At 45.1% G+C, this 13,452-nt stretch overlaps 1 protein-coding gene across 3 annotated transcripts in view; it reads right to left on the minus strand.

Moving 5' to 3' along the window:
* The window catches only part of GGNBP2 (gametogenetin binding protein 2), a 51,923-nt gene extending 42,083 nt beyond the window's left edge, over positions 1 to 9,840 (minus strand). For 2 of the 3 annotated variants that reach the window (XM_010376881.2, XM_010376880.2), the window contains exons 1-2: positions 9,636 to 9,840; positions 8,911 to 9,112 (exon numbers count right to left, since the gene is read on the minus strand). In XM_010376881.2, coding sequence (XP_010375183.1) covers positions 8,911 to 9,003 — 93 coding nt within the window. In that variant the 5' untranslated portion in view covers positions 9,004 to 9,112; positions 9,636 to 9,840. The remainder of the gene's footprint in view (positions 1 to 8,910; positions 9,113 to 9,635) is intronic. The other variant, XM_030923361.1, reaches the window with a different exon arrangement.
* Between the last annotated feature and the right edge of the window lie 3,612 nt (positions 9,841 to 13,452).

Consider the following 13,452-nt stretch of genomic DNA (forward strand, 5'->3'; position numbering starts at 1 on the left):
TTACGGGGGGGAAGAGTTAATGCTCCTTGCTTCCAATTCTATATTCACTATATCATGTTCAGAGACATGCTTCCATTTTTTTTTTTTTTTTTTTTTTTTGAGACAGAGTCTTGCTCTGTCACCCAGGCTGGAGTGCAGTGGCGCAATCTTGGCTCGCTGCAACCTCCGCCTCCCAGGTTCAAGCAATTCTCCTGCCTCAGCTTCCTGAGTAGCTGAGATTACAGGCACCTGCCACCAAGCATGGCTAATTTTTTGTATTTTTAGTAGAAACAGGGTTTTGCCATGTTGCCCAGGCTGGTTTCAAACTCCCGAGCTCAGGCAATCTGCCCGCCTCGGTCTCCCAAAGTGCTGGGATTACAAGCGTGAGTCACCTCGCCCGGCCCATTTCAATAGCTTTTACCATTCTGGAAGTTTTTTCTTCCATACATACAGATGAAATGTCCAAACGTCAATTATCCAATTTTCAGGTTTATCAACCCTGACATCTTGTTTCTAGTTTTCCTTCTTAGTCTTCTTATTAACACCTCCCCAAAAGCGGGTAGCAATAAGTAATAATAAAGATACTTCATATGTACTAGACATCGTTATAAGCACTTTAATACATTATCTCTATCAACAGTACAAAGCAAAATTGAAGTCAATGGTCTATTTTAATGCTGTAGCAATAAATGATCTGGTGAGGATGACTGAAATGAGCAAAATATCTAATGATCCATACTGCCTATTGTATTTATTCTATTTAACATGGTCTACTCCAATTTTAAAAAATAACAATAATAATCCTGGTATTGGAAATCCTGGTCCAGAAAACTATTATAATAAAAGCAATAAAATAGTTAATAATTCAATTAACTCATATTTTCTGGAATCATCAAAAGGTTTAAAACACAAAGAAATTTAACTGTCAAGTCATTAAAAATGTATAAACTTTTGAAACCATGTAATTCAACAGAATATTGCAGGTCACTCCAAACCTACCATTTAAGCAACTAATACCTTGATTTATATTTTCACTTGCTTGATAAAAATATACACCATTTCGCCACATACCAACAGCCATAATAAAAAAAAAAAAAATGACAATCATCTATACTGTTTAAAGATCAAAGCTATCACGGCTGGGTGCGGTGGCTCAAGCCTGTAATCCCAGCACTTTGGGAGGCCGAGACGGGCGGATCACGAGGTCAGGAGACCGAGACCATCCTGGCTAACCTGGTGAAACCCTGTCTCTACTAAAAAATTTTAAAAAAGGCCAGGCGCGGTGGCTCAAGCCTGTAATCCCAGCACTTTGGGAGGCCGAGACGGGCGGATCATGAGGTCAGGAGATCGAGACCATCCTGGCTAACACGGTGAAACCCCGTCTCTACTAAAAATACAAAAACTAGCCGGGCGAGGTGGCGAGCGCCTGTAGTCCCAGCTACTCGGGAGGCTGAGGCAGGAGAATGGCGTAAACCCGGGAGGCAGAGCTTGCAGTGAGCTGAGATGGGGCCACTGCATTCCAGTCCGGGCGACAGAGCGAGACTTCGCCTCAAAAAAAAATAAAAATAAAAATAAATTTAAAAAAATTAGCTGGGCGAGGTGGCGGGCGCCTGTAGTCCCAGCTACCCGGGAGGCTGAGGCAGGAGAATGGCGTAAACCCGGGAGGCGGAGCTTGCAGTGAGCTGAGATCCAGCCACTGCACTCCAGCCTGGGTGACAGAGCGAGACTCCATCTCAAAAAAAAAAAAAAAAGATCAAAGCTATCAATTTAAGAAACAAATATTCCTTATTTAACTAAATCAAAGTCTCTCCAGTCTGGTTCTTAGGCAAAATCCTAAATTCTGACTCAGTATGTATTTTTATTCTGATCAACTGTTTTAAAAATTGAAATGGAGGTCAAAGAACACATCTAATAATACTGAGACCTGCGAGCGGATTTGTAAAATTTTTTTTTTGAGACAGGGTCTCACTCTGTTGTCTAGGCTGGAGTGCAACAGCTCAATCTCGACTCACTGCAGCCTCTGCCTCCCAAGTTCAAGCAATTCTCCCACCTCAGCCTCCCAAGTAGCTAGGATTACAGGCGTACCACCATGCCCAGCTAATTTTGTATTTTTAGTACAGATGGGGTTTTACCATGTTGGCTAGGCTGGTCCCGAACTCCTGACCCCAGGTGATCCACCCTCCGAGGCCTCCAAAAGTGCTGGGATGACAGGCTAAGCCACCGTGCCCAGTCTAAAATATTTTAATTATATGGATAATACCTGATTTAGGAATTCTTTTTAAAAAGTCAATAAAGAAGCTGATGGCTCACACCCATAACCCCAACACTTTGGGAGGCCAAAGCGGGTGGATCACCTGAGGTCGTGAGTTGGAGACCAGCCTGACCAACATGGAGAAACCTCCCTCTACTAAAAGTACAAAAAATTAGCTGTGGTGGCACATGCCTGTAATCCCAGCTACTCAGGAGGCTGAGACAGGAGAATTACTTGAACTGGGAGGCGGAGGTTGTGGTGAGCCAAGATCATGCCATTGTATACTAGCTTGGGCAGCAAGAGCAAAACTCCATCTCGAAAAAAAAAAAAGTCAGTAAAGAACAGTTAAGTATTTTTTTTTTTTTTTTTGAGATGGAGTCTGGCTCTGTTGCCCAGGCTGGAGTGCAGTGGCGCGATCTCGGCTCACTGTAAGCTCCGCCTCCGGGGTTCACGCCATTCTCCTGCCTCAGCCTCCTGAGTAGCTGGAACTACAGGCGCCCGCCACCGTGCCCAGCTAATTTTTTGTATTTTTAGTAGAGACTGGGTTTCACCATGGTCCAGAACTCCTGACCTTGTGATCCGCCCGCCTCGGCCTCCCAAAGTGCTGGGATTACAGGCATGAGCCACCGTGCCCCGCCTTCAGTTAAGTATTTTTAAAAACAAAACTCATTTCAAATCATTTCATTTTAACCTAATTAGTACTGAAAATACTAAGATCTAATTTATTTCTATCTTTCCCGGTTTCATCAGCTTACATACTCCTAAATTTGCTCTTGTATTTACTCACCACTCTGGCTAGAGACAATGCACTCATACTAAATAATGACTCTGTCCTTGCCTTGCAAACACTTAGGACAATGGCTTTTTACCTTACTGTTTTCTGGCCAATCACTATATGCTGTTCAATGTTTTAAGAGATGAAAATAAAAAGGGGAAGGCAAAGAGGCTAGTAGCACAATTTGTTCTTCATTCTTTAAAACCACTTCCTTAACTTAATCTTGAGATTCTAGGTTACCTAAAGGAAGACAGTCCTGTAAAGTATTTCAGGTGTGGTTTTATAGAGGCATCATTAGCATTCAGCTTCACGAAGAGGTTCCCTACCCATAGCTAGCCACAAATAGAACAAGTCATTGTGCTGCAATTACTGCTTTATAAAGTTTATTGAATCCATTACCCACTTCACTCTTAAGTATCTGTCCTGGTTTCTCCTGACCACAAAAAAAATGTTTTTAGCGCATTCTCACAAGTTCTAACCAACAATATACTAAGTTTGCGTTTATTAAAATCACTGTCATTTTGGTTTTACTCTTTTACTTCTTCATCCACACAGCTATTTGTAACATCTATCACCCTCAGTAAAATTAACTGTTAAAGTTGAAAGAAAACATTAAATGCTAAACCTTTCAACAATTATAAACATTTAATTCCCAAGTGGATATGCTACCATTTATTATCTTTTAAAGTGTAAGACATCAAGAACTCTTATCAGATTAACGTTGTACATGGAAACAAGAACAAAAAAGAAAAAAAAACCCAAACTCTTATCAGAGTAGTCTATTTAGATTGGTTTAAATCAGGAGAGTAAACTGTGATGCAGAAATAATGGTAACAATCTGGCCGGGAGCAGTGGTTCATGCCTGTAATCCCAGCACTTTGGGAGGCTGAAGCAGGTGGATCACTTGAGGTCAGGAGTTCAAGAGCAGACCAGCCTGGCCAAAATGGTGAAGCCTCGTCTCTACTAAAAATACAAAAATTAGCCAGGCAAGGTGGCGGGTACCTGTAATCCCTGCTAAGGCACAAGAATCGCCTGAACCTGGAAGGCGGAGGTTGTAGTGAGCCAAGATCATGCCACTGCACTCCAGCCTAGGTGACAGAGTAAGACTCCATCTCAAAAAAAAAAAAAAAAAAAAAAAAAAAAAGAAATATCATAGCAATCTGACAATATGTACCTGGAACTTTACAAAAGCCTCTTATCCTTTGATCCAGTAATTCCACTTCCAAAAGCCTGAGAAAACATTTTAATGCAAAGATTTTTGCATTATTTATGTTCTTACAGTTTATTCATAGGAAAAACTAGAACACCCTCCATGCCCAACAGTGGAAAAATAATTATGGAATGTCATACAACAGAATATTACACGGCCATTAAAAATGTTTAAAAATGACAAGGAGGCCGGGCGCAGTGGCTCAAGCCTGTAATCCCAGCACTTTGGGAGGCCGAGACGGGCGGATCACGAGGTCAGGAGATCGAGACCATCCTGGCTAACACGGTGAAACCCTGTCTCTACTAAAAAATACAAAAAACTAGCCGGGCGAGGGGGCGGGCGCCTGTGGTCCCAGCTGTTCGGGAGGCTGAGGCAGGAGAATGGCGTAAACCTGGGAGGCGGAGCTTGCAGTGAGCTGAGATCCAGCCACTACACTCCAGCCTGGGCGACACAGCGGGACTCCGTCTCAAAAAAAAAAAAAAACAAAAAAATGACAAGGAAAAGTGTTTTCAAAATTACATTTAGTGAAATAAATCAGGACAAAAAATGTTACAGAAAACAATATATTAACTCTGTATCTATGTGTGTGTCTAGGACTGAAATTACACCAAATGCTGCTTATCCCTGAGAAGTATGACTAAGGGTAATTCGTTTTATAATTATTTTTCAAGATTTTAGAAGGAATATATATTTTGGCCGGGTGTGGTGGCTCATGCCTGTAATCCCAGCACTATGAGAGGCCGAGATGGACAGATCACCTGAGGTCAGGAGTTCGAGACCGGCCTGGCCAACATAGGGAAACCCCATCTCTTCTAAAAATACAAAAAAATCAGACAGGCGTGGTGGCACGCACCTGTAATCCCAGCTACTCAGGAGACTGAGGCAGGAGAATCACTTGAACCCAAGAGGCAGAGGTTGCAGTAAGCCAAGATCATGCCACTGTACTCCAGCCTGGGCGACAGAGCGAGATTGTCTCAAAAAAAAAAAAAAAAAGGCCGGGCGCGGTGGCTCATACCTGTAATCCCTGCACTTTGGGAGGCTGAGGTGGGTGGATCATGAGGTCAAGAGATCGAGACCATCCTGGCTAACACGGTAAAACCCTGTCTCTACTAAAAAAAACACAAAAAATTAGCTGGGCGTGGTGGCGGGCGCCTGTAGTCCCAGCAACTCGGGAGGCTGAGGCAGGAGAATGGCATGAACCCGGGAGGCGGAGCTTGCAGTGAGCCGAGATCGCGCCACTGCACTCCAGCCCAGGAAAGTGTGAGACTCCGTCTCAATAAAAAAAAAAAAAAAAAAATTAATTCTTCAAAGATTTCTCTAAAATCAAATCTGTATTCTATCTGTTATTTTATAATTGTAGTAACACTGAACAACATTTTAGCCACAGAGTATAAAACTTTCTTAAATATTTCACCTTTCCACCAACTTACTCGGGATTTTCTCAAATACACCTACATCAGCCCTATCCTATACTCGTGTTCAAACTCACAGAACTACTATGGGAATCTTCTAAATGTGGATACAACATATCACATAAAAGAAGAGGCTTTTTTTTGTTGTTTTTTGAAAGAGTTTCGCTTTGTCTCTCAGGCTGGAGTGCAGTGGCACAATCTCGGCTCACTGCAACCTCTGCCTCTGGGGGTTCAATCAATTCTCTTGCCTCAGCCTCATCAGTAGCTGGGTCTACAGGTGCACTCCACCACACCCGCTGATTTTTTTCTATTTTAGTAGATACGCGTTTTCACCGTGTTTCCCAGGCTGGTCTCAAACTCCTGAGCTCAGGCAATCTGCCCACCTCGGCCTCTCAAAGTGCTAGAATTACAGGCTTGAGTCACAGCTCTGGGCCTAAGGCTACTTTTTTTTCTTTTTTTTTTTCTCGAGACAGAGTCCTGCTCTTGTTGCCCAGGCTGGAATGCAGTGGCGCGATCTTGGCTCACCCGCAACCTCCGCCTCCTGGGTTCAAGGGATTCTCCTGCTTCAGCCTCCTGAGTAGCTAGGATTACAGGCGCCCACCACTATGCCTGGCTAATTTTTTTATTTTTAGTAGAGACGGGGTTTCGCCATGTTGGTCAGGCTGGTCTTGAATTCCTGACCTCTAGTAATCCACCCGCCTCAGCCTCCCAAAGTGCCAGGATTACAGGCGTGAGCCACCGCACCCGGCCTAAGGCTACTTCTTTACATACAAGGTTGTTAATTTCATTTAACAACAAGTCCAAGTTACAATTGCCAGTTTAACTAAGGGTAGAGTTTCAGCATCCCTACTAAAATGATAAAGTCTGCAACTGACTGTAAACATTGTTACTATATTGTAACATTCAGCTACTATCAAAATCCTAAGACTACTATTTGAAGTAAGTTCAAACAATGTTTCCTCAGTGCATTACCTACAGACCCTAAGGACACAGACAAAACCTAAGGTTAACTTCAGGCCACCGCTGCCATCCATCAAAGGAACAGTGCAGAGCATAAAACTCTTGATACAGGTATCTTCCCTCTTCCCTTTTCCCCTTCTCTCCCAACAGGTGTTTCGCTCAGGATTTCCCTTTCAGTAGTATTTGGTAGGGTATCCTGAAAGAAACTTGTTCCTCTTGACAAAAATTTTCACTAACATTCACTCCCAGCATTCAATGACTGTGCAGAAGTTCCAACACAAATAAATGTCTCACTCATTCCTTTGTGATAAAAACCCATTCTGAAGCAAAGAAAAACTGCACCTTTTCCTAAATGTTATTTTCAGATATTTAAATTAAGTGAGCTTAAGTTTTATTTGCCTTAGTCACAAGTCCACAGTACAATAAAAGCAAAATTCAACCACCAGATACAGTGCAAAGTAAGTTCCATACTAAACCACATTGCAAGGTTACATCTTTTTCAGTGGAAAATTTTGGAAAGTCACATCATTGTGAAGAGAATACAGTATAAAAGCACCTAAAAAGTTGGTCATTTTAAAGTGCTATATGATAGATGTATTAATGTGCTGTATTCACAAAGGTAGTTTTGTGAATATACCAAGAACTAGTGTCTTTTAAAGCCTATTTATGTTGGTTTCCCTATGTTTTGATATGTTTCCCTATGTTATGATTATTCATTCAATAATAATCTTACATCCAAACTCACAGAATTTTTTTTTTTTTTAAACTCCAAAGCCATTCTGGGACAATAAACCTTAAAAGCTGTTATCATAACTATATGCTTCAGAAAAGTGTTTACACTGGGGGAGGGCGAGAAGAGAGAAAATATCAACAAATGAATCCCTATCTGGAGTCCAAAGTAAGAAATGCATTATTTAATTTGATCACAGTGCTAGTTTCCACTATTTAAAAATACAAGTCCATTATACTTCTAATGCAAAAAGTACAGAAATCATAATCAAGACACACAAGTAATTTCTAATGCATCAACATTATTTATGTCAGAACAAATCATTCTACCTTTTTTCATGAAAAATAAATGCACTTGAATAATTGTAGATGCTGTCACTTAAAAAGTTCTAATAAATTAAGTCATTCAACAGCTCTTCTAATCCTTTTTAAAGTACTGCAGCTCAATCAAGTCTTAATTGAAACTGGCAAGCATAAAGGCAGAGACTGGGATCTCTACAATGACTTGCATTTTACATAAAATTTGAAAAAAACGGTAAATATTTGCAAAAAAGAAAATATTGAGGAACAAAACTGATCAACTGCCTTTGATAGCAAAAGAATACTGATAAGATGAAGAGACTTAGGTGCACCTTATCGAAATAAGCAAATGTATAATCCAAAGCTTCAGCATCATCAAAACGCAGATTTCAAAAGATATTCGGAAAAGGTTAATTTCATTTCTTAAGAAATAGTGGCAAGCAACTGCACTCATTTCCTGTTCAGATTCAATTCAAATTTCAGCCATTTCCTTTTAAAGGAAATAGTACAGCAACATAGGGCAGAGAGGGTCGGTAATGCTACACTACCAAATCTAAAGAAGAAAGTACCCGGAAGTGGGTCTTGACACTCAAGATGAGCAATCAGCTTTTTATAGTACTCTTACACATTCAATAATTAGGCTTCCTTTGGGAAAAAAAAAAAAAAAGTCCACCTGTAAACTAAATAATGCCAAGAAAGCCCGTTTTGAAGAGGCAGGGCCTAGCAGTACAATCATTTCAAGAGTTTTAATGCATGAGGCAATACGAGACTAATTACAACGAAATCAAACCATTTTAGTGGAATCTTGACTGTGCACGAGCATGTCACTCTGCCCCCAGTAATTAAGCTTATGTGGTGAGCGCTACCAGTATTAAAACAGAAAATACACAGGTAGCAGTGCAGCTGCGACATTTCCAGGTAATTAAGTCTCCCCGAGGGTAGGTGGTTTCTGTAAGGGGTAGGCCCCAAACGCCCAAGATCCTTCAACCCCTCTCTGAGACGTGTGCTTCGGCAAAAGCAGCGCCTCCTAAAAGGAAAGGGTCAAGGAAGAAGGTTCCAAAAAAAGGAACATCTGGAAAGAAGGAGTGCGTACGGAGCTCTGAGCTTGGGGCCGACAGAGGTTACCGAGCCACCCACTGCAAAGGCGAGTTTGTGGGGCCTGCTGGAGAGAAGGCCTCGCCTAGGCGTTGCAACACACTCTTTCTCCAGTGCGCAGCGCTCGGCCTGGGGGAGGGGGAGGAGGGGAAACAGCTGCCAGGGGAGCGGCGGGCCCAGCCCGGCCCGGCCCGCTCACCGTCAGGGTGTCGTCTATGTAGAGGGGAATCTGCCTCCTCTCGAAGGGGAACTCCTCCTCCCCGTCCCTGCACACTGCCACCAGTCGCGCCATCGTCCCCGACGCTGCCGTTGCCACCGTCACCACCTCCTCCCAGCTGCCGCCGCCGCCGCCGCCGCTGCTCCTCCTGCCGCCGCCGCTGCCGCCTCCTCCCAGCTCCTGCCTGCAACAGCCAAACCCCGCGAGCGTAAGCACCCGCCACCGCGCAGCACATTCGCCACGGGGGGCAGGGAGCGGAGCGGGAGGGGACGGGAGAGCCGGGCTGCGTTTCCCATCACCCGATTCCACACGCACTCAGCCAATCAGCGCCCAGCGCCGCCGGGACCCGCCCCCTCGCGCCGCGCTCCCTCCCTCTCTCCCGCCCGGCCCCCGCCCGCCCGCCGGCCTCCAGTCAGGGTCCAAAGGAGAGGCGGAAGGGACCGGCCTGCCCGGGGGCTTCCCCGCCCGCAGCAGGAGTCCCGGCCCCACGACCCCACCCCTGGCCTCGGCCCCACAGCCTGCTCCCCGTCGCCCGCCGCCCGGGTGTCCTCTGCCCCCAGCTGACCCCTTCTCCCCGTTTCTGGGCGCACCCCGCCCAGTCAGCCCCAGGACTGCAGTTGCCCAGCGCGACCCCGCCCCTGGGAGGGGTCGACCCCGCGCGGCTCTGCGGAGTCTAGAGAAGGGGGAGGCTCAGCACCTTTCCTCACCCTTTTCGGCGGAGGCTGTGGGTTCCGACCTTCACTGTTTTCGTGGTCGCCTCCCTAACTCCCACCTCTGCTCCCCGTTACCGGCTGACGAGGCCCGCGTCAGGGCCAGCCTGGGCGGCAGCGCAGCTCCGAATGCCGTTTCCTCTCCGGGCAGTCAGCCGCTCGCGCCGCGGGGAGTGGAGGAGGGCGGGCGGGGGACAAGGGGAAGGTGGGGACGGGCGGGGCCGGGCGCCGGGCGGGGCCCGCGTCCTCTCGCGAGACTGGGGACAGCCGGGCTGGGGTCCCCGCTGGAAAAATCTGCGTCCAGAGGTTAGGGGGCATCCCTGGCCGTCCCGCTGGCGGGCCCGGCGCCCTCCGAGCCCAACCATGCCGCTAGACCCGAAGTAGGACTGATAGGAGGGGTGATCGGCTCAACCTCAGGCCCCAGCCCGCGGACCGTGAAGGCTTCCCCAGAGCCGAGGGGCAGGCCCCTCCACGTCAGGGTGTCGTCTATGTAGGGGGGAATCTGCCTCTTCTCGAAAGGAAACTGCTTCAGCGAGGCAAGCCCGCCTGATTCGGGCTGACTCAGGGCAGAGGTCCGGAGAGGACCCGGGTAGGTTGCGAGGAGCCAAGATCAGAGGGGGCGGAAGGCAGTGAGGAAAAGGAGACGAGCATCGAGGGGTGAGAGACAAACTCTGGCCTCTGTATCTTGGCCCTTGACGCCACTGAATTCGTGTCCCACGGCGGGAAGAGAAGGAAAGGGCCCTGACACCGCGGCTCGCCAGGGGCGCGGCATCCGGATCCCGCTGAGGGGACCGCAAATAGTGAAGTGCTGACAGCTTGTGGTTGTCGTTACACTGGAGGGAAATAGAAAACTGGACAGTGGTGTGTGTGTGCGTCTTGGCCAAAGGAACTTCTTGGGCTGGTTAATGTGAGCAGGTACTCCCTTGGGCGAAGTACTGGCACTGGCCAAAGGCCTTTCCCTGTGGCCGTCTCCTATGAAGCAGAACTGCTGTGAAGACAGTTGCTCTGGCCACCGTGTGTTCAGTTCTGACCTTGAAGGTTTTGGAGGTCTATTGTGAAGATATTTAGCCTATGAAAGTCCTGATGATCTGAAGGATAGATCCATTTACTGCTCTATTTCCTGCTAGAATAGGCTGGAGCTGTGATACCTTTAAAAGTATTTTGGGTCGGGCACAGTGGCTCACGCCTGTAATCCCAGCACTTTGGCCGAGGCGGTTGGATCACCTGAGGTCAGGAGTTTGAGACCAGCCTGACCAATATGATGAAACCCCCGTCTCTACTAAAAATACAAAAATTAGCCGGGCGTAGTGGTATGCACCTGTAATCCCATCTACTAGGGAGGCTGAGACAGGAGAATCACTTGAACCCAGGAGGCGGAGGTTGCAGTGAGCCGAGATGGCACCATTGCACTGCAGCCTGGGCAACAAGAGCGAAACTCTGTCTTAAAACCAACAAACAAGAAAGTATTTTGGTTATCACATGGAGTCTTAGAGATTCACAACAAAAAGCCCATAGGGCACCCTTAGCCATGTTGACTTAGTACATTGTGTGGTCATTGTTAGGGTCGGTGACATAATAAATGAAGAACCATTGTTCATTCCCAAAGGTGTGATTTCCCGGTAAATATTTATGTCTTCTGGGCCAGGAGCAGTGGCTAACACCTGTAATCCCAGCACTTTGGGAGGCAAGGTGGGTGGATTATTTGAGGTCAGGAGTTCGAGACTGGCCTGACCAACATGGTGAAACCCAGTCTGTACTAAAAATACAAAATTAGCCGAGCATGGTGGCACACACCTGTTATCCCAGTTACTCGGGAGGCCGAGGCAAGAGAATCGCTTGAACCCAGGAGGCAAGAGGTTGCAATGATCTGAGATCACGCCATTGCACTCGAGCCTGGGTGACAAGAGCGAAACTATGCCTAAAAAAAAAAAAAAAAAGTATGTCTTCTGGCCATGTTAGCAGAGTAGAAGAATGTGAGTATTAACTTGAATCTAATACATCTGTACGATGTTCATATACATAGCCAAAATTTGGACATTTTTTAGAGAATCATGCTTTTTATGTAAGAAAACAAACAAACCAGGCCGGGTGCGGTGGCTCACACCTGTGATTCCAAGACTTGGGGAGGCCAAGGCGAGCGGATCACTTGAGGTCAGGAGTTCAAGACCAGCCTGGGCAACATGGAGAAACCCAGTCTCTACTAAAAATACAAAAATCAGCTGGGCGTGGTGGCGACTACCTTTAATCCCAGCTACTCGGAAGGCTGAGGCAGGAGAATCACTTGAACCAAGAAGGTGGAGGTTGCAGTGAGCCAAGATTGTGCCATTGCACTCCAGCCTGGATAACAGCGTGAGACTCCATCTCAAAAAAAAAAAAAAAAAAAATCCTGTGGCTTTCAGTATCTAGAGGTGCTCCAATAATGGCTACATCAATTAATGTACCCACTTTAAACCTCGTAAACTTATTAGGATTCTGGTTGGTAAAGAACATTAAAAATGACAAGCTCATTATATAGGTGCTAATTTTAATTACTTTGACTACTGAACACACACCAGGTACTAACAAAGAATGGAGTATTCACCTGGGGATTTAAATCTATGAAAAGGTGTTAAAACACATATATAAAACATAATAAAATGAGATCACAACAGTCTCTTTCTATCTGAGCTTACTTTCCCTAATTTAGGTTTGTCTGTTAGGTCCACTGAGCAGACTTAGTATCTTTGGACAAATGGGAATTCAATGAAAACATATTCTTAAAAGTGAAAAAGGTGGATTTGCTAGGTAAGTTGCTGTTTCTCAAGGAGGTAGCCTGGGTGCTATAAATCCAATCCAATCCAATCCAATACAATACAAATACAATACGATACAATCAATACAATAAAATTAATATCCCAAGGAAAAAGCTTAGAAAATTATTTCATGGCAAAATGATTTTTTGAAGTTTTCACTATGCATCTTCCTGGTTTTAGAGTAGGCACTTGTTTTTATTTTCACTATTGCTCTATTTTTAGCCATAACCACTAGTATTGCAGCAAATATTTCTTGAGTATTATCCTATGTACTTTAAAATGAAAACTATCTGCTTTTAGAGAGCATACCTCTAATTGACAAAATATATCATTGCTACATTAAAAGACAGTTGTTTGTTGCCTATTATTTCATTTTGATATTGGCATTGTAATATGCAAGGTTGAAGGATTTGAAAGGCCAGGAAAGCAAAGGCAATCAACAGCAGAACACATTTTGCTGGTACCTAATAAAGAACAGTTGGAGGCATGGAGCTGTAATAAATTATCAGCAAAATACCATTCTTTTTCTTAGGTCCAAATGTGTGAGAATCTAGCCACAAAATGCAGGCATAAATGAGATCTATCTGTTCTCCAGGTTACCTAGATTTAAAAAAAACAAAAAGTACCAAGGTATTCCTTTTTTTTTTTTTTTTTTTTTTTTTTTGCTTCATAGACTACATTTAATCTCCTAGAGAGCAACATATGGTTCTTATATGGTTTATATAAATATATTGGACATTGATGCTCAATAAAAATAAAACTGGTTGTCATCTTTGGAACCGAAGAGCTATTGGGGCATGTGTGGTAAACATCCCCAGTTTATAATTGTGTAAAATTAAAATTGGCTGGGTCGGTGGCTCATGCCTGTAATCCCAGCACTTTGGGAGGCCGAGGTGGGCGGATCACGAGGTCAGGAGATCGAAACCCCATCTCTAATAAAAATACAAAAAATTAGCCGGGCGTGGTGGCGGGTGCCTGCAGTCCCAGCTACTTTGGAGACTGAGGCAGGAGAATGGCGTGAA

This window comes from Rhinopithecus roxellana, chromosome 19 (genome assembly GCF_007565055.1).
Source record: "Rhinopithecus roxellana isolate Shanxi Qingling chromosome 19, ASM756505v1, whole genome shotgun sequence".
Taxonomy (NCBI): Eukaryota; Metazoa; Chordata; class Mammalia; order Primates; family Cercopithecidae; genus Rhinopithecus; species Rhinopithecus roxellana.